General features: G+C 30.0%; 1 protein-coding gene across 4 annotated transcripts in view; it reads left to right on the plus strand.

Annotated features, from left to right (window-relative positions):
• LOC118203324 (DDB1- and CUL4-associated factor 6-like) overlaps positions 1 to 26235 on the plus strand; it is a 109054-nt gene that overhangs the window by 44033 nt on the left and 38786 nt on the right. For all 4 annotated transcript variants that reach the window (XM_085823649.1, XM_085823650.1, XM_035375604.2 and 1 more), the window contains 6 exons: positions 98 to 255; positions 4512 to 4574; positions 8335 to 8440; positions 11775 to 11969; positions 12709 to 13102; positions 25756 to 25933. In XM_085823649.1, the coding sequence (XP_085679775.1) occupies positions 98 to 255; positions 4512 to 4574; positions 8335 to 8440; positions 11775 to 11969; positions 12709 to 13102; positions 25756 to 25933 (1094 nt within the window). The remainder of the gene's footprint in view (positions 1 to 97; positions 256 to 4511; positions 4575 to 8334; positions 8441 to 11774; positions 11970 to 12708; positions 13103 to 25755; positions 25934 to 26235) is intronic.

Below are 26235 nucleotides of genomic sequence, written 5' to 3' on the forward strand. Positions count from 1 at the left end.
CTGTGTTCCAAAGGTAAGTGTATCCATTTTTGTACATATCTAATAATTTGTAGTATTAACATTACAGGTTTAACATAGTAATTGTGTTTCATATTAGGGAGCTGGTCAGGTAATGGTTTTCAAGCTTTGATGACCTGTTTTACTGTACCTGAATTTACACAAAGTAGAAGAATAACTTCATTATGCTATTCTGCTGATGGTCAAGAAATGCTAGTCAGCTATTCTTCAGATTACATTTATTTATTTGACATAAGGGTAATGGTAATTCTTTGATATTTCATATAATAATAATTGTAATCCTTTCAACAAATTGTTGAAAATATAAAATCTGTTGACTTTCAATAATATTATGACAAAATGTGTCTATAGTATTTGATCAAAATATATAGATTTAGCATGTTTTATGTGTTATATATTGAACTGAAAAGCAAAGTAATTTTCCATATTGGATCTGTTTTGAATAATTAAATGAATGTTTAATATTATTCTGTTTATATAATATGTATAAAATATGTTTATATTTTTTAATCGCTGTAATTAGGTATCAGAGCAGATGCATAATGTCTTAGTGTGATCTCATGCACAATTTTCAAGCCAGTGATTTCAGATGGCCTATTTTTAGTACAATCAATTTTATTTCTTTCATGTATTTGGTATAGATTTGCGGCATAAATTATTTTACTTTTCCAAAATAAAATCTAATTTTTATCTATAAATAGAATATTTAGATATCTTCAGGAGTAACTATCAAAGATTATTATTAAACAATTGAAATTTGAGAATCGAGTCTGCCTCATCTCATGGCAGCAAGAGTGAAAGAATAAATTGTAGTTTTTGCCATCTGTTCTTTAAGTTTAAAAAAAAATGTATATTATTTGATAAAAATATTTCTTTGGAATATGTTTGCTAAAAAGCATTGAAAGAATTTTCATTTATAGTTGTAGAAAAAAAAAAAAAAAAAAAAAGATCATACATTAATGACTTCTACTGAGTCATCTGGCAAGAAAGTAAACATTATTTTCTAGGTACAGAACATAATTTATTTATAAGACTGCTATTCTTATTTACATAGGTTTGCAAGAATTTGGAATTTACATGCTGCTTACAGGAATATTGAATGTATATTGTCTGTCGCCAATCTGCTCTAACTAAATATTTGCATGAAAGGAAGTGTGGCTTATCAATAGCCAACATTCTCTCACCTTAATTCAAAAAATTAACATAAATTTTAAAATGTTCCTGGAAAAGAAAAACTAATACTTTAATAAAATAGAGATTCTGTTCATTACTAAAAATACATTACTATATTAGAAATTTTAATCTCACACTCACATGCAGATCATTTTGGGAGAGTATGACAACGTTCTTATACATCTTGTGTTGCTTTTTTTGATTTCATTCTTGATCTGAGCTGAATCTTCTATTGATTCAGTGATGTCAACAATTTCCAACAGGTAGATTCTTTGAATTAATTGCAGTAATATACCCAAGGCTATTTTGATTCATATAATTTTAACTTTACTGTTGTACACTGGGATGAGCTTTATTAGAGTAAAAGAGCTTCCATCATGTTCAAACCAGACACTCCAACTTCATTTTCATTCAGAAACAGGATACAGTCAAAAGTCGTTAATCCGGACTCGTCGGGACTTCGGCGATTCCGGATTATAGATCATCAGTTTAAATCTCGTAAGATGGCATTCAGAAATTCTAAAATTAAAAATATGAAACCGTAATTTATGAAATAAAGAACAATTATGATCTAAAGGGTATCAAAATTTACAAAAAAAAAAAAAAAAAAAAAAAGCCTAATATTTATTTGTTTACTTTATTAAACATTTCTTTCAATGTAAGTTGTTTAAGTTGCTTCGTTTTATGTGATAATACTTTCTCTTTAATTCTATAAACAGACATAATTTCTTGTTCAGTTACAAAGCTCCGCTGTTCAAGTCCTATAATTGTGGTGTCGAGAATACTGACTAATTTGTCAATCGAAATTGTTTCGTTTTCAATAACGTCTGTGTCATTTTCTTCACTATCGAAAGCGATATTTTCTGGATCTAGAACCATACTACAGATTTCGCTGTTCGTTAATTGACTGATGATTGGGGCATTGTCGTCGCAATGAAAAACTTCTCTTATATCATCTTCATTTATTACCGCTTCTCCACATTTCGTTACAAAATCCAATAACTGAAAAACTTCACCTTTAGTTTGCGATGTCCGAAAACCTTCAAATTCGCGGCTATCATCTTCATCCTCCTCACCATGAAATATGGTAGATGGCCATAAATTATACCAAGCATTTTTAAACGTACTTGGAGACACATCCTTCCACGATCTTGCGATGCTCCACACGGCAGATTTTATGCTAAAAAATTTCAAAAATTCTTGAATAGTCTTGCCACTGTTCAAGAAATTTAACATAGATTTTAAAAACGCTGCTTTATATTTGCATTTCAGCGCGTGCACTATTCCCATACCATAGGCTGAATGATAGACGTACAATTTGGAGGGAAGAATAACACAGATACATTATCTTTCACTAAAACTATAAGTGAAGTATGCGCCGAACAGTTATCAACAATCAGAACTATTTTTGAGTCACCAGGTAAACCAACCGAATTCAAATGTCGCCGAGCCTCGGGTATAAAATGATTTTCAAACCAATCATTCATCAACACTTGTGTCATCCATGCTCTTTTATTTGCACGATATATAACAGAGAAAATTGTTACTACTTTGGTCGTGCATGTTTTCCGATTATGAAAAGTTTGCACTTGTGCGTTCCTGCAGCATTTGCGCGCGCTAAAATTGTTAGTCTCGCTTTGGAATCTTTGACACCAGTTGGAGCCTTATCTGTAGAGGTTGCCAAGGTATTTCGCGGTACATATTGCCAGAAAAGACCAGTTTCATCAGCATTGTAAATTTGTTCTGCAGATAATTGTTCACTAGTAATGAATTCAATAAATTCATCTGCAAATTGTTCAGCAGCTTCAGTATCAGCTGAAGATTTTTCATCAGAAATTTTTAATTGTCTTAATACCATGGCGATTTTTAAATTTTGTTAACCAACCTGTCGAATATGTGCACTCTCCGTTTAAGTTCATTTCTTCATGAAATATTTTGGCTTGAGCCATTACCATTGGACCCGTCAATGGCGTGCCCTCGCTGCGATGCTGTCTGACCCATTCAATCATCACTCTGTCATGATCGTCACTTTTAGCATAATGAACCCTTTTTCTGTTATTCATTGCAAATGGGGCGTCGGAATCAAAAAAAAAAAAAAAAAAAAAAAATCAAAAAGTTCCTTTTCCTTTTTGCTTATGTCATATACAGTTGACTTTCCAATGTTATATTCCTTGCATAATTTTGAGACGGATATGCTTTTATCCATTTTTTGCAGCAATTCCACTTTTTGTTTGATGGATGTCGAAACATACTTTCGTTTTGTAGATCCTTTGGGAGCTCCAGCATCGGAAATTCTATTTGACATAATTGAAAGTTCAAGTTTACTTTTATAAAATTTCTCTTACAGTCTGCAAAAAATAATAAGCGGGATCCAATTCGAAGATTAAGGAACAACGAAATCATCAACATTAACTGAAATAGATAATTTTAGCTTACATCGTCCATTATACATTAAACGCGCAGGCGAAAATGTATTCTGCTCTTGCGTACACGCATATGCGCAGTCGTCAAGGTCTTACACGCACGCATAAAATGCCTGTGCACATGTGCTAACGCGACGCATGTGCAGAAAGTTTTTAGCTTTGAGGTCCGGATTATAGATCATTCCGGATTATGGGTGTCCGAATTAACGACTTTTGACTGTATTGAGTTGAAAGAACTGGACTACCTGTATCTTCAGGAATGCAAATTAGAGACTGAGAACTGATGACCATCTCACTGTCACACATGATTTTTTGCAATTTTTTGAAATTCAGCAATGTTTTATGAAGTATTTTTGTTAGTAGTTGTTTAAGAATACCTATCAGTCTACATTGGGATTGTAGGGACTTTTGCTCCGCATTTTATGAATACTGCAGCAGTATAAGCTGTTTGACTTGTCATCACAGAAGGTGTGCAGACTTCATTCAACCTGCTGCTACCACCAAATAACTGGGTATTTTTGTACTGGTTAATTATGGTATGTCTTCCGTCTACTTCAGGAATTTATTTTTTACATCATTATTCATTTCAATGGCCCAAGTTTCTTTTGTTTCTTAGGCAGAATGCAATGAATGTTTAGGACATAACAGTACAAGGCATGGAAACCCTATGGGGATTCAAGAATCCATAGGAGTTTTCTCTTAGTCACCACTTTGTACCATTAGAAGTTTATAATGAGTAGTTATTGTAATGAAAATTGATTTAATATACTCTCATCACTTAGCCTTTTCCACAAAACATTAGAATAAAATGGTTGCTGTAATAAGTGGCCATTACAGTATATTTTGCTTGTAGTATAATTTTTGTATATTTATTATTTTTTTCCTCTTCTTTTTTAGGATGACCTTGACAAAAAGCCCCGCATGTTATCCAAAGATTCATCTTCAAATGGTTCTGAAAATGTAAGTTGAGGTTGTATATTTAAAAAATCCTTTTGTATTTAATTAATCTTTTGATGTCTAGAAATATAAAAGTCTCTGTAAAATTATATTAAATTTATTGTTTCTGCCAGTAATTAAGTCGGATTAAAAAGTAGAAAAAATGTTCTTAAGAACTGTATTTAGTATATTTTACAGTATATTTGTCAGTTTACCCTGAAGGACTATTTATTTTATTTTGGCATTTTGTGTTGGCTCACTCTAAATGTTGGTTCACTTTTCAAATTGTTGCCACCAAATATTATCGCCCTGTGTTATATTTAAAGAAATTAAATAATGAAGAATCTCCATAAATGTATGTATGTATGTTTCTCACATTGGAATAAAACAACGGTATTTAGAGCCATCAAATTTTGAATAACGATATTTTCTACCGAATATGTGCACCTGAAAGCCCAAATTTGGAATTTGTTTTATTATCGATTTCATATTTTGTAACACTTTAACAACTTTTTGATTAACAAACTCAACAATTTCAAAGTGAGCAAGGGCAACATTGTATGGGGAAAGAAAAAAAAGCATTTTAATTTCCAGCGTGCGAGACTGTATATTTTAAAAAAGCTTTGCTCATTTTTAAATTATTTTGCTATATTGCTGTTGAATTGAATTTTATGGTTTAAGTGCAAAGAACATGATATTTAATAAATAAAGGTAACACACAAAACGTTAAAGAATGCCCCTTTGTGTGTAATTTTATTGCTTCTTAATTGCTTTATTTATTAATCAGTAGCAGACAAACTAAATTTGGATGTTAAATATCTGATGTTTTACTGAATGGCAACATGCTGGCACGGGGATGATAAAAGTATTTCATTACAGATTATGGCAATGCACTGTAGTTGAGTTTATTGATTAAAATTGAAAACTAAATCTCTTTCATTTTGCCGAATGGCAACAGTCTGGCATGCTGGAAAGAAAAATATTGTATTTTGAACAATGTTACTATTACTCACTTTCAAATTATTGAATTTATTAATCTGAAATTCATTAAATTCATATAGAATATGAAATAGGTATTAAACAAAGGAGCTACTCTGATATGCGCCCTCAAGTCGCCAAATATATTGGCGAGAAACTTTACGCTGCCATATTACTATCTAAACTTTTTGTCTACATTTCGAACTTTAAGCCTAAAATGTCTCCAAAAACACGGTTTTCGCACATGCAAAAACTACGTTTTAAACACACGATTTAAGCTAAAAATCCAAAACAAAAACAAAAAATTTAGATAGCAAAAATGTAAAGTTTCTAACCAAAAATATTTGACAAGAATCTATGTACACAGCGACATGTTTTAACTTAAAAAAACATCTACAAATGGCACACTGTAGGCAACGAATGAATCTACGAACTATGAACACCTCGCTTTAATAAATTAACATAACAACAATAAATTTCAAAAAATACCATGTACGCAGAGTTCTGTTTCAACTTTAAAAAAACATCTACGAATTGCACAATCTACACTAAAAACAAATCAAGAATATAAACTAAAATAAATTTCAGACAATTCAAAAAACAACAATAAAAACGGAAATTCATACCAAAAACAATGAATATAACATTCTACAAAATAAAAAAAAATAAAATAAAATGCACTTACCATAATGAAAACTTCTTTTAAAAGCAGAAATATCTTTCCCCCCTGTCTTCTCAGATACAAAGCATACAAAGTCCAAAATACATTCGTTAATAAAATTTCGCCAGTCGCACAACGTCTGTGAAGAAAACTTCCACGATTTTTCTATATCACATGCCTTCCTATGATTCAAAATTTCGAAAGTAACAATAAAAAATTCCTCCAACGTTAACTTGCTACACGAAAACCAAGATCCAAACCTTAAACTCCGCTGACACCCACATACTTTATTAGCAACAATTTTACTGCAAACCCACACAAGTCTATCAGAAACACCTTTTTTCGTCCGAGTTCTCATATCAGCTCTGCATTTCGGACACGTCAAATTCCGTTTTAAAAGTCCCGACTCCCACAGAAATTCCAAAAATACACTACGATCCTCATAAATACATCCGTGAACAAAAGACTCGTTAACAACTCCAACATCGTACCTTTTCATACTAAATTTACTCTGCACACAATCTAAAATACGCGGCTGAAACCTTCCCACCACGTCTTTCATCGCAACATAGGCCATTTCAAAAACACACGCGACATGAACCAACTAGCAATTTAAACTACTCCACCAAAGACTTTTCAACGTTGACATGGTTGCCACACAACACGCAGTCACGCCAAAAACCAGCGCAAAACACATATCGTCACATTTGGTGAAATTACGGCATTTATCAGAGTTGTACCAAAACAAATTTAAAATTCAGTATTCGGATTTTGAAGATGCACATCTTCAATTGGAGGACTATATGTATTCATACATGTGCAAACAGATTCTTCATTATTTAGTAGTAGAAATAACATGAGGACTGTATATATAGAGGTGGTTTTATAGATAGTATTATAAGGTAAATTAGCTTGTACTTAAATTATCCACAGGAAAAACTGCAAAAACTCTCATGTGTCCAGCCCAGTCCTGTACTAGTAATTCACCGTGTTTGGAAATTTGTTAAATTTGTAATTCATGTGGTCATGATGAACAGATTTTGTTCCTGGAATTGAAATATTTTAGTTTTTTTACTCATTTTAAATAGATGATAAAATATTCTTTTCAATAAAGTTTCTAATTTTATAATATATTTATCATAAAGTGAGAAAAACAGTTACAAATATTAATTTCATTTTTTAAAGTACATGTGCCATAATTGAAAGGAAGGTATTACTTGTGGGAGAGTCACATTTGAATTTCAAGCTGCTAGATTCTGGAATTGTTCACTCAAGAATTCCATATCTAGTAGCCTTGAATTGCATTTTCTCTTAGGCATATTTTTTGACAAGAAACTTCAGATTGTTATGTGCAACATAGGATGTTTTTGTGAGTTTTTCTGTTGAAAGAGAGGAAAATTTCAGCATACATGAAATTAAGTCTTATTCAATTTATATAAATGTATTCAATCTCATTAGTCTTTGAAAATTATTCATTACTGCAACAAAATTGAATGGGAAAGAAAGATTCAAATTTATACTGGAAACAGTTTGGAAATACTAGCTTTTTCAAAACTAAGTCTTAAATTGCCAATGTTTATAATGCTATAACTCACGATTACTAAAAGATAGAAGTGTATTTTGGAACAACATATTTAACATTATCACTATCACATTTTCACTTGTCACTATCTCATTTTCACTTGTTAATGAGAATTTTCTTTGGCAAAATTATTCTGAGTAGTAAATTTAAATTCTAGTTGTGTTACAGTTTTTAATCGGCATGTATTGTAACAATTTTTCATTATAAAAATTATGTCATTGTTATTATTATTTGAGACCAGAAGCATTTTCCATCTCTTTTCAAAATTTGAATTAAAAGTACTCTTAATTGAAAGATCATAAATTTTTATCAATAGTTTTTGATGAATATTATGTAATTAACAAATAAGATTAATATGATCAGTAGAATAAAATTCATTGTAGTTTTAGCTTACATTAAAGTGTAACATATGTTCAAGAAGAATACTTAATTTCTAACTGTAAAGTTGATCTAAACTTTCATATTAGATAAAATGGATGGATTTATGAGTGATTGCTTTTTATATAAAAATAAATTTAAAGTTTGAGAATTCTGCTATGTAATTTAATTAAGGAAATGTTTAGTATACAGGAATGTTTTTCGGACGTCGTCCCCTGATGAAGAGGCTGAGAGTGCGAGGAGACTGGTCTGATACTGGACCTAATGCTCGACCTGAAGCTGAATCAAGAGGTAAGAGAGTAAACCAAACATTAAGTTTGTAAACAGAAAAAAAGGGAATCAAAATGTTACATCTTTTTAAGTTCTATAGATATATGTTTAATAAACTTTGTAATTTCAGTTTGTAGTTGCTTATTTATTGGATTATGTATTTCATTTGCTTGCAATTCATGTTAAGCTTATGGACATTATAGTGTATTAGTAGTTGTGGTAGCAATAATTTTATGTTTCAGGTCATGAAATGACAAGCATAAAAGCCAGTGTGATTTGGCTAATATTTAAATGTATAATGTAATTTGAGTTTTGTCAAAACTTCTTTCTGCAAATTCTAAATGCTAAAAAGCTATGCTCAAATTTAAATAGAAGTCTCTTTTCAGCAAAAGGTATTTAATAAATATAAGATCTTAATGTATTAATTTTGACAAAATTTGTCTCTGATGCTATTTTTTTTTTTTTTTTTTTTTTTTTTTTTTATTCTTATTGCAAAGTAGCTTGTTAAAAGTGAAGTTATCAGAGTTGACAAATATTGAGATCCAAGGATTTATTTGTTGGAATATTGGTCTTACTGATATTTGTAAACATAGCTTTTCTCAAATTTCACATGTAAAAGGGGAAAAAAAAATTGTGGTATACAGTCAGAACTGCATTTACATCTTTTCTGGTTGTAACACTGAAATTCACACAAGAATGAAGAAAAATTAAATCTGTGCAATTGATTTTTATGACTAATGCATTCGTAAGTGATAATCACAAATCAGTTTGCCATAAATTAAAGCCAATAAACCGTAGATAACAAACAACTCACATTATAAACAATTTGGTTATGAAACGAATTATATGAACAAAAATGCCTCAGGTGATGAACGATGCCTCGAGTTACGAATTCTCAAGTTGCTAGCAGATGAATTTCAGAGTTGTTTTGAGATAGCCTGTGCAATAGAATTAACACTCAGGGACATCCTGAAAGATCATTTTTATATTTTCTATTGCTTGATTCTCATTAACAAAACCTGGCAATAAGTGACTTGATGAATTCGGTAAAGAGGAAATTATGGCCAGATTCCATTGCAGTCAGTGACTCTAAGAGCTTTGACACTTAGGAATATTTTTATTTTTTTTGGGGGGGGTATCTACAGTATTGTGTCTTCCGGCTTGGGCTTAAAATTAACAGTGAGCATGCAAAGGAGAAAACCTTAAAAATCAGCTCAGTAAGAAAGAACTGCAATAATTTCTGAAGCTGCAATGAAAGGCAATTGTGATGGAAATGTTTTCAAAGGAAGGAAGAAAAAGTGTTCCTAGTTCTTTAAACAAAAGAGTTTTCCCAAAAGGTGCAACATGCAGAGATTTCACTTAATGTAATCATCCTGGTAAAGCAGTTACAGACTACAGCATATTTCAATGAAAATGCCATGATTCATTTGAAAACATAGTCAACAACAACTCACATTTGACACATTTTGATGAAATGGAGGACAAAGCAAAGTTGAGCTAAGAGACTAGACAACAACAACAGCAAAAAAAGGGGGGATGGCTGCATCCTATAGAAAAGGCATTATTAAATTTAAGTTTTCATTTATTTTTATCTGCTTAGTATTATGTTTATTAGACTACATGCCTTATGTTCCTTTCCTTGTTTAAATTTTACTTGTTAAATTTCCTTGTTAAATTAACTTTTTACTTTTGTTCCAGTCTTCATTTATTTCTTTATAAAATTTTGTTCTTTTTTATTATTTATCATTGTTCTTGTATGATACTTGTTTTATATGTTTGGATTGCTCTTTCCAATAAAGCCATATGTAACAACATATTATGTTTAATTTTTTTATCTTGTATTTAATGATTTCCATTGGTTTTGTGTTAAGAATTTGTACACAAAGTATTAAGCCAAGATTGTAAAATTTAAGTAAGTAAATCACTTGTAGTCCAGGAAGGAATGAAATCATTTTACATTAATTCTATGAATCAATCAATCAATAAATAATTATTTCAGTCTATGAAATTTTCAGATGATGAACAGCTTTCAAGAGTGAATTAAATTACATGAATTTGAGTTTCACTGTGCATGTACTTTTTTTTTATTTATCTGTTTTAGTGTTATTTTCAATTACATCTGTAAGTAATTTTTTAAAACTTAAATAGAGTATGCAGACAAGCTTGTTCCGTGATGTTGAATTTTCTGATAGAAAAAAACTTACTAAAATTGTGCTTTTGGCTTTTTCCATAAATTTTGTGCAGCTTTCAAAATCTCTCTTTATTGCTGTTAGGTAGTAATTTTAACACTGATATTAGTATTTTTAGAGTCTCAAAAATTTTTCAGGATTGATATTATATAGCCTAATATTTTTGGAATTTATCTGTATTGTAGTGTAAAAAAATAGAAAGTGTTGTTTTGAAGAAATTTTTTGTGATATTTTTATTTTACTGTGCAAAGAAAGCAACTGCTGCTTTGCGAAAAAATGAATAACCTTTAAACTTATCAATCTCTACCTTCTGCACGTACAGTTTCATTTACTTGGGTTATCTTTAATTTCTTCAAGAGTGTTAAGTGTTATAATCTACTATAAGTAGGTTCCTCGGTGCTAAGGTATTAAACATTTATATATTTTATCAGCTTTGGTAAAGATTTCCAAACTCATTCCATATGTTATGCTAACAGTTCTTTTGGATTTAAAAAAAAAAAAAAAAAAAAAAAAAAAAAAACTTTTAAATGAATCTGCGTAGTAATTTTTTTATTTGATTTCATTTTCAGTTGAGGGAAAAGCTTTTTCTAGTTTGAGATTTGATCTAGTGTCCTTTTCAAGGAATATTTAACAATTTGTTTGAGTTATTAATTTTTTGCTTTCTTTTATGCTTGGTCTGTTTTCCTGTTAACCACAGCTTGGTCTGTTTTCCTGTTAACCACAGCTTGGTCTGTTTTCCTGTTAACTTATTCATTTAAGAATCGAATCCATTGTGAACTACTATTAAATCTTCATTGGTTAGTGAACTTTGAATGAATTGCCAGTCTTCATTCATTTTTAGCTTCTTAGCCCCTGTATGTAAATTTGAGAATGAGTTTTCTCTGACTATAACAGGTACAGCTTACTCTGTCTGCGTTCCTAACATGATTAATTGTCAATATAATAGTGAGGAAATGATTTGTTTTTGCTATATTAAATAATAAGTATAATTTAAGGTATCATGTGTTTATGGTATGTTATGTGTTTGAAATATGTAAGGATTTATCTTGTGAATAATTGTGTAAATTGTAAAATTAGAATAGTTGTTATAAAATAAAACAATTTATTTTCCACTTTAAAGAATGAAATGTGAAATTTTTTATATATGTAAATTGTTTCTCTTCTAGAGCAGCAAGAAACTTCCTCACAAGCTAATATCGTGCGTAGAATGACTGATATATTAACACGAATGTTTAACAATTCTACTCAGAACCGAACACAATCTGCTGCATCTCGATCATCATCTGGTTCATCGCATGCATCATCTCAATCTGAAGATGGAGATGCGGATGGAGCATCTGATTCTAATGAGGAGGAAGGAGGTAAAGCAGACATTTCATATTATTATGCAGTGTTTTATTTTCTTATATATTTCATATACTTTTTTCCCTTAATTTAATTTATTATTACTTTCCAACTTTTTTTCTAAAATTTATCCTGCAGTCTTACAGTTTTTTAGTTTGCATGAGGAAAACAAACTTACAAAACGTAGTGTGTGCTGAAAATTTAAATAGATAAAGATAAATAAAATAATAAATAAAAATTAGAGCATTTTGTAATGTATATATTTTAAATAAAAATTCTGACTTGTCTTCAGTTTAGTAATACTATCTCTTAGTCCCTTAGTAAATCTAGATATTAGATAGGAATCTGATTTTATATTATTGAACTATAAGAGGAGTAGAAGTTGAAAAGAAAAGCAGAGTGAAACTAAGAGAATTAGAATAGTTTCGGATAATTTTGGTCTTCTGTAGGTGTAGTCAATTTAATGAATATGACTGTTTTATTCTAGCAGTAGTTATTTAGTTATGTTCTCAGAAATATTGGGCACTTTAAGTAGTGCTCACCTTTGAGAGGTTTTACTATATTTTCTTCAAATAAAAAGTGTTCCATTATTCTTCAAATGATAAACGTTAAGTATTTCTAGTTTTCGATCTGCTCATATAACAGGAAAATAGTGTTAGGAATATCTGTTTCATAAGAAATTGTAGGAATAGTTTTGAGGATTATATAAATATATGTATGTGTGTGTGTGTATTATTAAAATATCCTACATTTCAGATGAAAGTGCTGTGCAGAGTCAGCTAGCCAAAAAAGAAAATGAGGATGTTAACAATTCAGATAATGAAGATGCTTTATCTAGCAAAGTTTCAAATGATGAAGTGAAAAGTAACACTGATGATAATAGGACTAACTTACCATCAACTAGCACTAGTGCCTTTGAGCATGAAAAGGAATTTCCTAGTTCTAAAGAGTCAGAACCAGGACCTAGTTCACTAAATAGTGTTCATGAATCAGAAGCACAGCCAGGCCATAAAAAGCAAAATGTGATGTTAGCTGCATGTGAAAATAGTAATGTATCAGAAGAAAAGAAAACATTGTCTGATACTCTGTCTTTAAATTTTGAAAACATAGAACAAAAATTCAAGTCAAGACGGAAAGACCTAGTGGAGAAGTAAGTAAATTTAGGAATTATTTTAGTTACACTATACTTAAGTAGCTATAGTAATAAATAATGTTACACACATATTTATTTATAATGTCAGAGCCATACTTAAATAGTTCTTCACTTGAGGTAAGAACTTGAATGAGTGCCTGTATTCATATTATGCAGTATAATTTCATCTGTGCTTTTTTTAGCAGAGGTCACTCCATTAAGTTTACCATGACTTTTATAGTAGTTCTTATATAGTACTATATAAAATATATAATATAAAAAATACTATATAAAAAGTAATATATAAAATATTACTTTTAATATTCTTTTAATATTTTTATATTCGTGAAATAATTATAATATTTTAAAACCAAAATAAAATATTTATAGTTTAAAAATGAAAGCTGCTAAAAATTAATTCTTCATGAGTGAGTCAAAGTTACAGATAATATTAAAATAATATAAATAATAAAAAAAGAACAATTATTTTCAAAAAATTTTTCCTTGATTTTAACAAGGCAAAAAACTTTTATAGTTTTAAAAATCTACTTGATTACTTAATTTGTATTCTCCATAAAGAATAAGTATGCTCATTAATTTTTCTTGATTTCTTTATGATTTTTTGGGGGGGTCCATCAGCGGCCGAGCGGTAAAGTCACTGAACACTGGTAGTTCGGTCTGAGGTTCAAATCCCGCGAACGGGCTGGCTGCATGGGCGTTTTCGTGGTTTTCACCGTGTGTGTTGTGTATACGAGCCAGTTTCCCTTAAAAAGTCCTCCATGAGGGCATCCCTCCCCTTAGGCAGATAGCCCTAGTGTGCTTTGCCGTAATCTCAATAAACCAAACCAGACTTTATGATTTTTAAAAATCATTTTTGGCATATTGAAGCTTCTTTTACTACAGTCAAAAGTCGTTAATCCGGACACCCATAATCTGGAATGATCTGTAATCCGGACCTCAAAGCTACAAACTTTCTGAACATGCGTCAACGCATAATGCACGTAATACTTTTACGCATGCGCATAATACGTTTACGCATGCGCGTTTAATGTACAACGGACGGTATAAGCTAAGCTCTGATTATCTATTTCAGTTAATGATGCAGATTGTGTTGTTCCTTAATCTTCGAATTGGATCCGGCTTATTATTTTTTGCAGACTGTTAGGCAATTTTATAAAAGTAAGTTGGAACTTTCGATTATGTCAAGTAGAATTTCCGATGCTAGAGCTGTCAAAGGATCTACAAAGCATGTTTCGATGTCCATCAAACAAAAAAGTAGAATTGCTGCAAAAATGGATAAAGGATACTTTGTTTCTCTAATCATTCCGAAATCTGTTTATGAATTCCTTGCTGCTTTGCGTGGGGGTAGGGGAACGTTGCAGAGCACAACGAACTGGAAGTTGATCTCTCAGCACTAATCTTATCTTCAGGGCAGATGTTTTTATTTTATTCGGCTTATAATTCCTAACTAAATGTAGTATTTCATCTTGACGTACTCCGTCTTTGATATGATTTAAATCAAATTCCTCGTCATCATAAATATCACGAATACAAATTAAATAGTTTTCTGGTTGCAATTTTCTAATTTCGACTATGCGTAATGTATGCTTTATGCATGCGCACGTTGGAAGAAATGTTTAATAAAGAAAACAAATAAATATTAGCTCTTTTTTTTTTTTTTTTTTTTTTTTTTTTTTTTTTTTTTTTTGTAAATTTTGATACCCTTTAGATCATAATTGCGCTTTATTTCATAAATTACGGTTTCATATTTTTAATTTTATAATTTCTGCATGCCATCTTACCAGATTTAAACTGATGATTTATAATCCGGAAAAATCGATAATCCGGAATCACCGAAGTCCCGACGAGTCCGGATTAAAGACTTTTGACTGTATTAATGTCATAAGCTATATTAAACATAGCTTTAATGCTTCTACCAAATTTGAATAGGATTGAGCTAGATTCCTAATATCTTTAATTTAATTATAAAATTCTTTAGTATGATTATTTAGTAAACTTTTCTATACATGTGAACTCTTCATTATTTTTAAAGACCTAGGTTTATACCTGCTTTAGTGTATGAAAATGTTGCAATTTCCAGTTTTTTAAAACTAAATTTCTGGTGAAATTTCTGCAGCATTTATAACATTTGGATATTTAAATGCTAAATTAAAATATGCTTATTTTAAATCATTTTAAACCATTAAGTTTTCACCAGTTTGTAATTAGAAATCAGAAAATATATTGTTTAATTTTTCATATCTTCACTAATATCGGCATTCAGTGGTCTTATTACCTTGTTATCTGACTACCTCTGAGCTCTGCAAATAAATATTTCATTTATAGTTAGTCTTTCTCATTGGGATTCATCCCCTCCTTGCTACTAGTTTGTCTCACATTCATTTCATGATAAACAAGCTGCTTCGTGGAATTTTTGGTGTATGTGTTTTGAATGTGAATCATTTTCTTTAAGAAGTTCTTCTCAAAAGCATCTCTTCTAGGTTTGCTATAACAAATTAACCTGTCATTAATATCACATCATCTGTGATGATTTTATTGTTTCAATGTTTTTTTTTCATATTTAATTCTTTAACTTTTATTTTCTATTTCTAACACTCTAATTTATATTTAAAGAGAGGCACCATATTTACAGGATGCAGAAAATTTTCCAGGCCATGTGCTGTTCATTTCTGAATTGTGTGGTCACCTTACTTGTATGGTCTTGTTACTTTATATATGACATCTTAAAACAGTGTTTATAATATGTTTCAAAGTTAAAAATTAATAACTTAAATAATTAACTTTTTTAAAGTGAAACTCTTAATTTATCGTAGAAAGTTTGACGTCCCTTCAAGACTTTCACCTGAAGCAAATGCTTTACCCTTGTTCTAACCCTGTATAATAGTGTAACTTCCATATTTCAACTCCATGTTTTTATAACATTAAACTGTTAATTTGAAATCATTATTGCCTGTCCCATCTTTTTAGATTTTATTATTTAGACTGTTTATTTATTTGCTTATTTATTATATATATGTATATGTGTGTAAAATATAAAATATCTATCTTTCAAATAATAAATTAATAATAACCCTTTAACTCCCGTCTTCATTCTAAAAATAACAGAGCAATAATTTTTCTAACTAAACTCTTTGCAATTCTGAAAAAGAACCGTCATCTAATCTCTATTCCACATTTATTGATGAAATCTGAACCCAAAATCTTAACAGAAAATTGCATCACAACTTCCCCTCTCTTCTCTTCTGCTTCAGCTTTTCAATCTGCTCCATCATCTTGCTGCTAGCCATGCAGAGTTTACTTTTCTAATTTCTGTTGTTTAAGAAATGTATGTATGAAATTTTGAGGTCCATAATGCACCCATAGTGATGATCTGCATTATCAAGGAATAATATTATGTGTGGAATTTACCGCCAAGTCTGTTGAGTGTCATCTTTCTAATTATGCAGTAAAGTCTCTTCAAGTTGTAATGCAGAGAACAATCATCAAACCGTTGCAACTTTCTTTCGAGTCATCTTATTACATGCATCTCTCTCTCTCTCTCTATATATATATATATGTGTGTAAGGTAATCTGAATAAAGAGCATGAGATAAGTGTAAACTAATCTAATCTATTTATGAATTTACTAAGATGGAATGAAAAGATGAAATGAACATTATAGCTGTTAATAGATGAAATTGACATAAGTAAATGATAACTGCACAACTAAGCTCAGTCGACGAACAGTTCATGTAATAATCTACAGCCCACAGTCTTTGCATTTATCATCAAATTTCTAGGTGGATTTCTATATCTGAACTGGAAATTATCCCTCCTTTAACCTCCTGGAAGGCAAGTCAATGCCACCTTGTCATACTCTCTGTCTGCCTGGCCTTCAGAGTTGTCTACTCTTCTCCATGGCCAGAAGTCATCAGCTAAAACCCAGAACTAAAGCATGTCAGCCTTAATCTATTTGAGACGCTTCTCCACTCATCTGTATGCTCGGCTTTGCTGGCTGCTGTTCATATTGTTATTCAGATGATGTGAGACCTCGCTGGCTGTTCACTGACTACGTCCCATATATATAATATATATAAAGTTTGGCCATAGGTATTTGGATTTGTGAAATGAATCTATAGTATTTTAGATATGTTTTGTAAAATGTATTGATTACAGACCAGCCAGATTACAAATTAATAACATAAAATATGTACCTGCCCTGAAAACATCTGTATCAAGAAATAAAACTTTATCATAAAATTCACCTCAAAATTACTTTTTCTAATTTATACTCCATTAATAATTTTTTTAATTCCCAAATATTTTTAGCTATAAATAAGGTGACCATACATCCCAAATTTCCAGTCCTTGTCCTGATTTTTTACAACTTGTTTTTTGGTCCTGAATTTATAACATTTGTTGCGAGTTGCCCTGAAAACCTAGCGTGAGAATGTAAAAGTTTAAATGCATATATTTATATAAGTAGTGTAGATTGCAAACTGAGTACAAGCATAAGTACTGATACAAGCTTAAGTTAAGAGACACATGCCATACCGGCTGCATGAACAGGAGGATTCCCCATGTAACAAAAATTTATAGTGGGGGCAGTTCTATTTCTCTCCCCAACCCCACAACATACACAGAATTTTTTTCTCACAGCTCACAGTTGCAGTTAAGACTTTCATCACTTGCTGACAGCACTGCAATTTTTAATTTATGTATTAATTCAGTTGTGATTTAAATTTGTAATGTGTATGTATATTTTTTAACTATCAAAGGTGCATTACATGCATATTCAATGAAATGCATTATATACGTTAGTATGTATCATCCTCTTACACATTATTACACAGCATCTAAAAATAATTTATCATTTGCTGAAATTTCATTGTAAATATATCCATCTAAAATCATCTTTCCTTTGTCATGTTTAGATCATAAAATTTTTACTCCATCATCATCGTGATTTTACATAAGGGTTAAAAAATTCTTTTAAATCTTCTGAAACTATGATATGTAATAATGTTTCTCGTTTGGCAAAAACATGTATTTTTTATCCACAGTGCATTACAGATGTGTTAAGGGTACATTTTACTGCAGTTTAATTTAATTTATTATTTATTTTTACCATTATTTTTTTAGTAATGGGTTTCCCTCTTCTCCAAAAAAAGTATACATATGAAGATGTACAGAAGGAATGCTTGTTTATTGAAAAAACTGTTAGCGATTCTGATATATGGTGAAATACAGGTTTTTCAAAATTTTCAGTAAGCCATGGTGGATGTACATTAAACTTTATATAAATAGTAATAAACATAAATGCCAAATTCTGCTGCTGATAGCTCGTCATTAAATAATTTCTTCAAACAGGAGAAAATGGGTGATGAGGAAGAAGAATTAGCTCCAGTAGAAGGTAATTTGGCATACCATACTAATTGCAACAACCATAATTTCAGGTCTGTGGATTGTATGTCCAAGCTGCTTCAAGTGACATTTGAGCCTAAATTTACGTGTGTACTAACCAAGGCCAAAGCAGTAATTCTAAATGCTTTCATGCCTTATGCTATAAGAGCTTTGCACAATGTTTTGGAAAGATGTTCACTTATTTCAGTCTTAACTTGTGCATCCAATCACACAGAAATAAAATTGTTCCGATACTTGTTAGATTAGTAGATTGAAGTTATGGAGTTAAGAGTAAAACTTTTAGAATTTAAATCCTTACCTGGTGAAACATCCAGTATTGTCAGCAACTATTTAACTACTTGTCTTGAAGAAAATAATTTAAAAGAAAAAGGTTAGTGGTCTTTTTGCTGATACTACAAATTCTTATTTTGGAGGAGGTTACAGATGGGGAGAAAATAATGTTTTGTAACTGAAATTAAACCTTAACTGTGGTTCAATTGGAGTTGGATGTGCAGTGCATATTATCCCTAACACTATAAGAACATCAGCTGAGGTTTTGACAGTTGATAAAGAAATGATTATGTCTCAGATACTTTAAATCTTATACAGTTAGATTAGAAACATTGAAAAATTTCTGCAATTTCATAGAAATCGTTTTGTCAATGATATTCACAAACATGGTAATCAGGATTACTTTCCTCCATTGAATGGGTACTCCAAATCGTTTTACCACTGAAGGCTTATTTTCAATCTCAAGAAAAGTGCCCCATGCTTATTTTAAATTCTTTCAAAATCCAGTGGAAGAAGCTTGGCTATATTTTATTAACACTCAGGCTTCAATCTTTCATAAAGTTATTACAACAATGAAAAATCAACCTGCATCTGTATTTGATGTAATTGCTTCAACAGATGCTCTGAAAGTTTCAATGTTGAGCAAGGTAGAGGATAACTTTATTCTAGTAAATGTTAAAAAAGCTCTAGGAAAATTTGAAGAGAATGGAAAAGTGTCACAAAATGAAGTTATTTAATTTCGAGAAGCTATTGTTTCATTTTATCAGATTGCTCTTACTTATTTGGAGAAATGGGCAGAAAAATAATTCAGGACATGAAAACATACAGTTGGATCATATTAAATGAAATCCCTTCTTGGAAACAGCCTTTTTATTAATTAACAAAGTGAAATCAAATCATAAATTATTGAAAATTGGTATATATGAGGAATATGTTTACCTTAAATAATATATCATGGAAGAAAAAGAATTAGAATGGTCAAAAAATAAGATGTGCCCAATTCAAAGGTGGATGGAAATAACTGCATCTTTTAATAAGAACCAGATTCCTTGTTCAAATGTTTTAAAATTGGCAGAGCTTTTCTATTGTCTTCCTTGCACTAATGCTGCAGCTGAGCGAGTATTTAGTGTAATAAACAGTTTTGCAACTAGTGATAAGACACAGCTTAATGTGGACACTTAGAAGGTATGTCAATCACCAAAATAAATTTTGATGGAAATTGTACGAACTTTTATATGAAGATCAAAAGAGAAAAAGATGTTTTAAGAAATATTCATGCTTCAGAGAAATATCGAGCTACTGTTATCAAAATAATTTACAAGGGTCAAAAATTTATTATTTTGCTTAAAAATGAGTATTGCATTTTGATTTCTTCTTTCTTTATTAAAAAAGTATTATATATCACTATTAAAAAATAAAACAAAATTTTTTATTTGTATATATATATATTGACCTACATACCATCTCGAGCACAATAACAATAATAATCATATAATTTATTTATGGAAGCACCTACCATACGTGCTCCAACAATTTGCCCACGTTCGAAGTCTGTTAACTCTGACATAATGCAATGACAACCTCACATAACAGTACTCCGACAACAACTGAACTGTTTAGCACATTTACGAAGTTGTATAGGTGGCGTCAGTAGTCAAAAATGCCAGCGCCACCTACATATTTCATTAAAATCAATCTTTCTTTTCAAACATGCATTTCACAAGGTGTTTCTATATTTTTGTCCATCCACTGTATGTCTATATAAATATATATATATATGTTACATATAGCTATTGCATAAATATAAGAAAATCTATTTCAGTTTATTAATGTATTTAATTTAATTCAATCTTTGGTATTTAATCCTATTCATTATGGATCAACACTTCTAAGCCATCAAAATTTCTGCTAGTCATTACTTTAAAGTTTGATTTTATCACATACATGTTATATAAGCGTTTCAAGGAGAATTCTTGTTTTAATTGCAAATTCTGTGTTCTATCAAAACAGAAATCTTCGTTCAAGAGTAAGTGATCTAGTTTAAAAAAAAAACTGCATGCCTCCATCTTGAATAATTATTTTCTTTATTAAATAATTCTAAAAGTTTTCATATGAAATATTATCATGGAAAATTTTTACCAATGTTTCAACCTGCTGTTTTTTAAACATTTTAAATATTTTTTTTTTTTTTTTTCTTTTCAAATTTTAATGGTAAACTCTTTTGAAGTATTAGATAGTAATTCGCAGTTTGAAAAGTCTTTTGACATATATGTTTCCACTAAATAGTTAAGTAATAATGTTATGTTTTGTATATTATATTTCTAGGGGTTAGACTTTTAAATTGTAGACTTATTGTAAATTGTTATTTAGAACAACTTCAGATGTAAAACTAAAATCTGATATTATGAACTCTTCTCTTATGCATTAAACTGTAATACAAGTTTTTGGATTACTTCTCCTATTCCCCCCTTTTTACTTCTAGAGATATTGATTAACTACAGTAAACAGCATTTCTCTGCAGCATAAACACAAGTATCTATGGTCTTGCCTCCCTTCCACTTTGAGTACATACTAAAGATTCAATTTCATTAAATGAGATGGTATATATATATATATATATATATATATATATATATATATATATTAAATAATGGAGAGACAAACATTTGTATTATTCCATGCTGGTTCATTTTTAGAGAAAATTAAGTCTTTTACATTGTATTTTTTGTATTTTATGTTTAACCATTTTGTGATATACATGCATGACTGAACCTAGTCATTTTATGTTAATCAGAACATAAACAACTGCATATTTAAAATATCAGACATATTGACTAGCATTGGCTACATCATTCAAAGTGGGAAATCAACTTATTTAATTTTTTTTTTTTTAAATTCAACTGATAAATTTTTCAAATGCTTGACAATAACATGTATAGCAGTACCAGGCACTTCAAACTTTTGGAGGCAATGAAATTTTAAAAAATTTTGTTGTATATATATGTCTGACATAATTTAGTAAAGATATTGAAACTAAATATCTTTGCTCTTGCATCAATGAGAATTTTATTTGTTCCTTGAAGTTATATATATATAGTGTTTCAAAGATGTCAGCTAAATAACTCAGAAATGCCTTACCCTTGACCATTAACAGATCCTCATTTCAGGTTTGCCGCTTAAAAAATCACCAAGAGTATCAAATAGTTCCATTTTCGAGCAGTTCCCTTTCAAGAGCTATCTTACTTCAGTGTGAAGTATAAGTCTCACGTGATCTTCATTTTGTTCTTCACACAAACAGTTTGAAGAGACATTCACATTTGGCACTAGCTTTAACAGCATAATAGACTTTATAACTAAATTTAGTACTTCATTTAGAACAGGCAAAATGTTTTTAGCTGTCAGGTTTTCTCTGTAAATAACATAATGCACAAAAACCATTTTTGGATTCTCATCTTTCATAAATTTTAAGCAACCACTTTCCTTCTTCATATTAGAAACACCATCTGCAGCACAAAATGTTATATTTTTCAGTAGTATATTGCTGACATCTAAGTAATTTTTTAGCTTACTATATATATATAAATGTACCTTTGAAGGTAATGGTGCTTTCTAATGATTTACAGAACGTTTCTTCTTCAGAATCTCCTTTTTCAATACATCTTACATACGTTATAAGTATGGTCACTGACTGATTGATTAATCCATTTGCACTGAGAATTTTCTTGTTTTCAGCTTTTTAACAAGTTTTCAATACCCTTATCCATTTCATCCATCTTCTATTAACACTATTGTTACTTAGTGGGCCCACTAGCAGCCGAGCGGTAAAGTCGCTGAACATTGGTAGTTCGGTCCGAGGTTCGAATCCCACGAACGGGCTGACTGCATGGGCGTTTTCGTGGTTTTCCCCATGTGCAATGTATATACGAGCCAGTTTCCCTTGAAAAATCCTCCACGAAGGCATCCCTCCCCTTAGGCAGATAGCCCTCGAGGCTTAGACATAATCACACACACACATTAGTGGCAGTAACACACAATTGTTACTTTAGCGTCTTTGTCATCTTTTTCCAAAACCATTTTAATAAATACTAATATTGATGGTGTGATTAAATTCTGCCCTATAATATGATTTTTCTCCAATTTAGAAATGAATAATGAAATTTTATATCTATCCTGAAGAATACGATTGATAATTGCATTATGAGTAGTAAACAGAAATTTTATGTTACTCTTTTTTCAAAATTTTTCTTTAAAGTTTGAAAGTAGGTCAAATCTGAATTAATATGAGCATTATGTTTTGCCTTAAATGTGCCTCAAGATGACCTTGAATTAGTATGAGCATTATGTTTCACCTTCAAATGTGCCTCAAGAAGATCTCATTTCATTGATTTGATGGTCAAGAGTTTGTTGGTGTAAAAGGCAAAAAGATGACCATTCATCATGGAGAGTGGGTATAAAACCAAATTCTAAATGTCCCTCCAAATACTGACGAATATTTTTCTTTGCTTGCATCACTCATTTCGCTATGGGCTGAAAGAAATAAATATAAGATCAATTAAAACCTTAATAATATGAACTGAAATACACAGTAAACATAGTTCTAAAAATGTATATTTAAATATGTATGGCACATTTGAATATACATACCATTTATATATCCATGCAGTTAACACTTATGGGCCTTAAGAGGGCATGAAACAGTAAAAGATATTTTATAGTGATGTGTATTTATGCACATTTGTTTGCAATATATAAATTTTTCATTTAATTTTACACAATTTTTTAACTCTTATAGGTAATTTTTTATGAAAAGCTTAACAATAATATCTATAAAAGTATATTGATACTAAAATGCATGAATATTATCAAAATCATATAAATTTAGTGTGGAAACAATGAGTTAAACAAGTTAAAATGCAAGGGACATTTTAAATGGCCAGAACTTTGAAAAATTTTCTTAAAAAAAGTATATTAAAATTTACTTGTGATTGCATACTTGAAAAGTAACTTATAAATACTTTTGCAATTGCATTTATTAGTTCTATCTTAATTAACATAATTTTTTCAGTTTTTATTTAACTGGTTTTAAAAGAATCAGTTTCATATGTTATGTTCTCTAGACAAGCATAACGCACAAAATGTTACTGGCCATTATGAATTATTCAAAACATATAATAATTCCTATAAAAGTTTATGAAGAATAAGATGCATTCACAGTTCTCTTATGAACAGTATCAGAATCTTACAAATATGGAAACAATTCAATAAAAATTATAATGCAAGAGACATTTCAAATACCCAAATCTTTCAAAAATCATAAACACATGAAAACTGAATATAAAGAATTTCTTTTAGTAACATACTTGAAAAATAACTTTTGTACAGTAATAGTATGTCATTACATCATTCACTGGCTCTTTCTAAATTCTTCTGTTCCCCCCCCCAAGTTAGTTTCAATAGAATCAATTTTATATGCTATGTCATAATTCTGTAAACAAACATAATGCATGAAATGTCATAAATAATATTACTATTACATTTCATATATTACTAACCTATCTTATGCATATATTTTGATTTCTAACCAAAATATAGCATAAAGCAAACGAACTTCATCCCACCTCTAAATGTAAACAAAACTGAAAGCAGCTGCTGTTGCCATTCAAGGGAAGAATGTGTTGCCGTTCCTACAGTAAAAAATGAAATGAATTTGTTAGCTGACATGTGCAAAAAAATGTCTGGAAAACATAATGTGTCAGCAATTTTAATGCCCTTTAAAAGCATTTAAAATGTCAATGACTACAGTAAAAATTCCTTATAAAATGTTTAAAATGCAATGCAGTTTAAAAATTTATTTACATATACATCATTTACATTACTCTTAATTTTGGGGGAGGAAAAAAAAAGAAATTGATTGCAAATTTTTAAAGAAAATTTGGAAATTTGAACATCTTTTGTCCCCTTAAACTCTGGACGGTGGACCCACATTGGGAAACACTGGGCTATACTGTTTGCATCACTTTTCCTGCGTAGCCTTTTTAAATATGATACCATACAGTCATCAAAAACTAACAAATCATAGTGCAGCTAAAGGGAAACTATCCTTTATATTTAAACAAGACTGTTTATTAGTATCTTCAGCCATGCAAGGAACTATTATAGAACTTTTGATAAACTGAATTTTGAATGGAATTATGCAGCTTTGAACATAAGGCCAAGAAACCAACAGTGGCAGTAGTCATGAAATTATTGTTAGGAATATTGTTACGACTGTTAAATGTAAAATGAAGTTTAGTTAATGTAGTTAGTTAATAGTTCTTTTTTAAAATTATGTTATTGTTGCAGTGAGCCATTTTTTATTTAAAATTATATGGCTAATTATTTTAATTCTACTGAAAAAAAAAAAAAAATTCAGGGAAAAAAGCTTAAAAAGTAATTTTTTTAATGTCCACTTTAAAAATTTGTAATATTAATTTTCTATTTTAAAAATTTTAATTTCTAGGCTTTATACTAAATGTCTTGTTGGAAGACATATCTTCTGTCTTAAAGGTATCCAAATTAAATGGTATACTATTCCATATAAATGAAGAAAGCATAATCTTTTTAAATTGGATTTATTCTCTAATATTTCATCCAGAGCTGCCTATCTGAACTAGTAACCTTAGCCAGAATCAAGAGTATTTCTTTTGGGAAAATATATATATATTGTAAATTTTTATCCATATTTCAAATTGAGGAGACCAGTTTTTAACACATTCCTGGTGTTAAATTTTCAGATGTGTAGTTTATCTGTGAAATTTTTTGTATACTTAAAAGAATGGAAAAAAGGTACCTGTGTTGATAACATCTGAAAAATCATACTGCAAGTTTTTCTTTGTTTACTTGTTTTTTTATCTCTGATAAATATATGTGTAAGGTATAGGTATATATAAATATATATATATATATATATATAAGGTATATTTTAAAAATCTTTTTAAGGCACCATTCTGAACCAATGGTAAATTTACATTATTCTGGCCAAAGTGTGAGTAGTGGCTTAATAACTATGGATGTTGCTAGTTCTAGCACAGCAAATGAAAGACAATGGTTTGAACAATCTGCTAGTGATTTATTTGGGCTTCCTTCATCTGTATGTCCTCAAGAACAAGTACCTGAGGTTTGTATTTTAAAAACTTCCTGAAGTGTTTTAATATATTTAAATTTTTAGCTTTCTGAGATTTAAACAAGTTTAATATGTAATTCTTTAGTCAAAATGTGAATAAATTATAAACTTGATTTTTTTTAAAACTTAATTTATCATGTTGAAACACTTGAGGATATCTGCGTAGAAAATAATATTTTTGAGCTTTGTAATGAAACTTAAGTTGGGATTTGTGTTATTCCCTGTGAAGAAAACTATGGAAATGTCTTCTTTAATTAAAAAATAATTTAAGTTTTAGTACCATTTTCTCAGGCTTT

The sequence above is a fragment of the Stegodyphus dumicola genome, chromosome 9, assembly GCF_044657685.1.
Source record: "Stegodyphus dumicola isolate Sdum_Otavi_A_Nest chromosome 9, ASM4465768v1".
NCBI lineage: Eukaryota > Metazoa > Arthropoda > Arachnida > Araneae > Eresidae > Stegodyphus > Stegodyphus dumicola.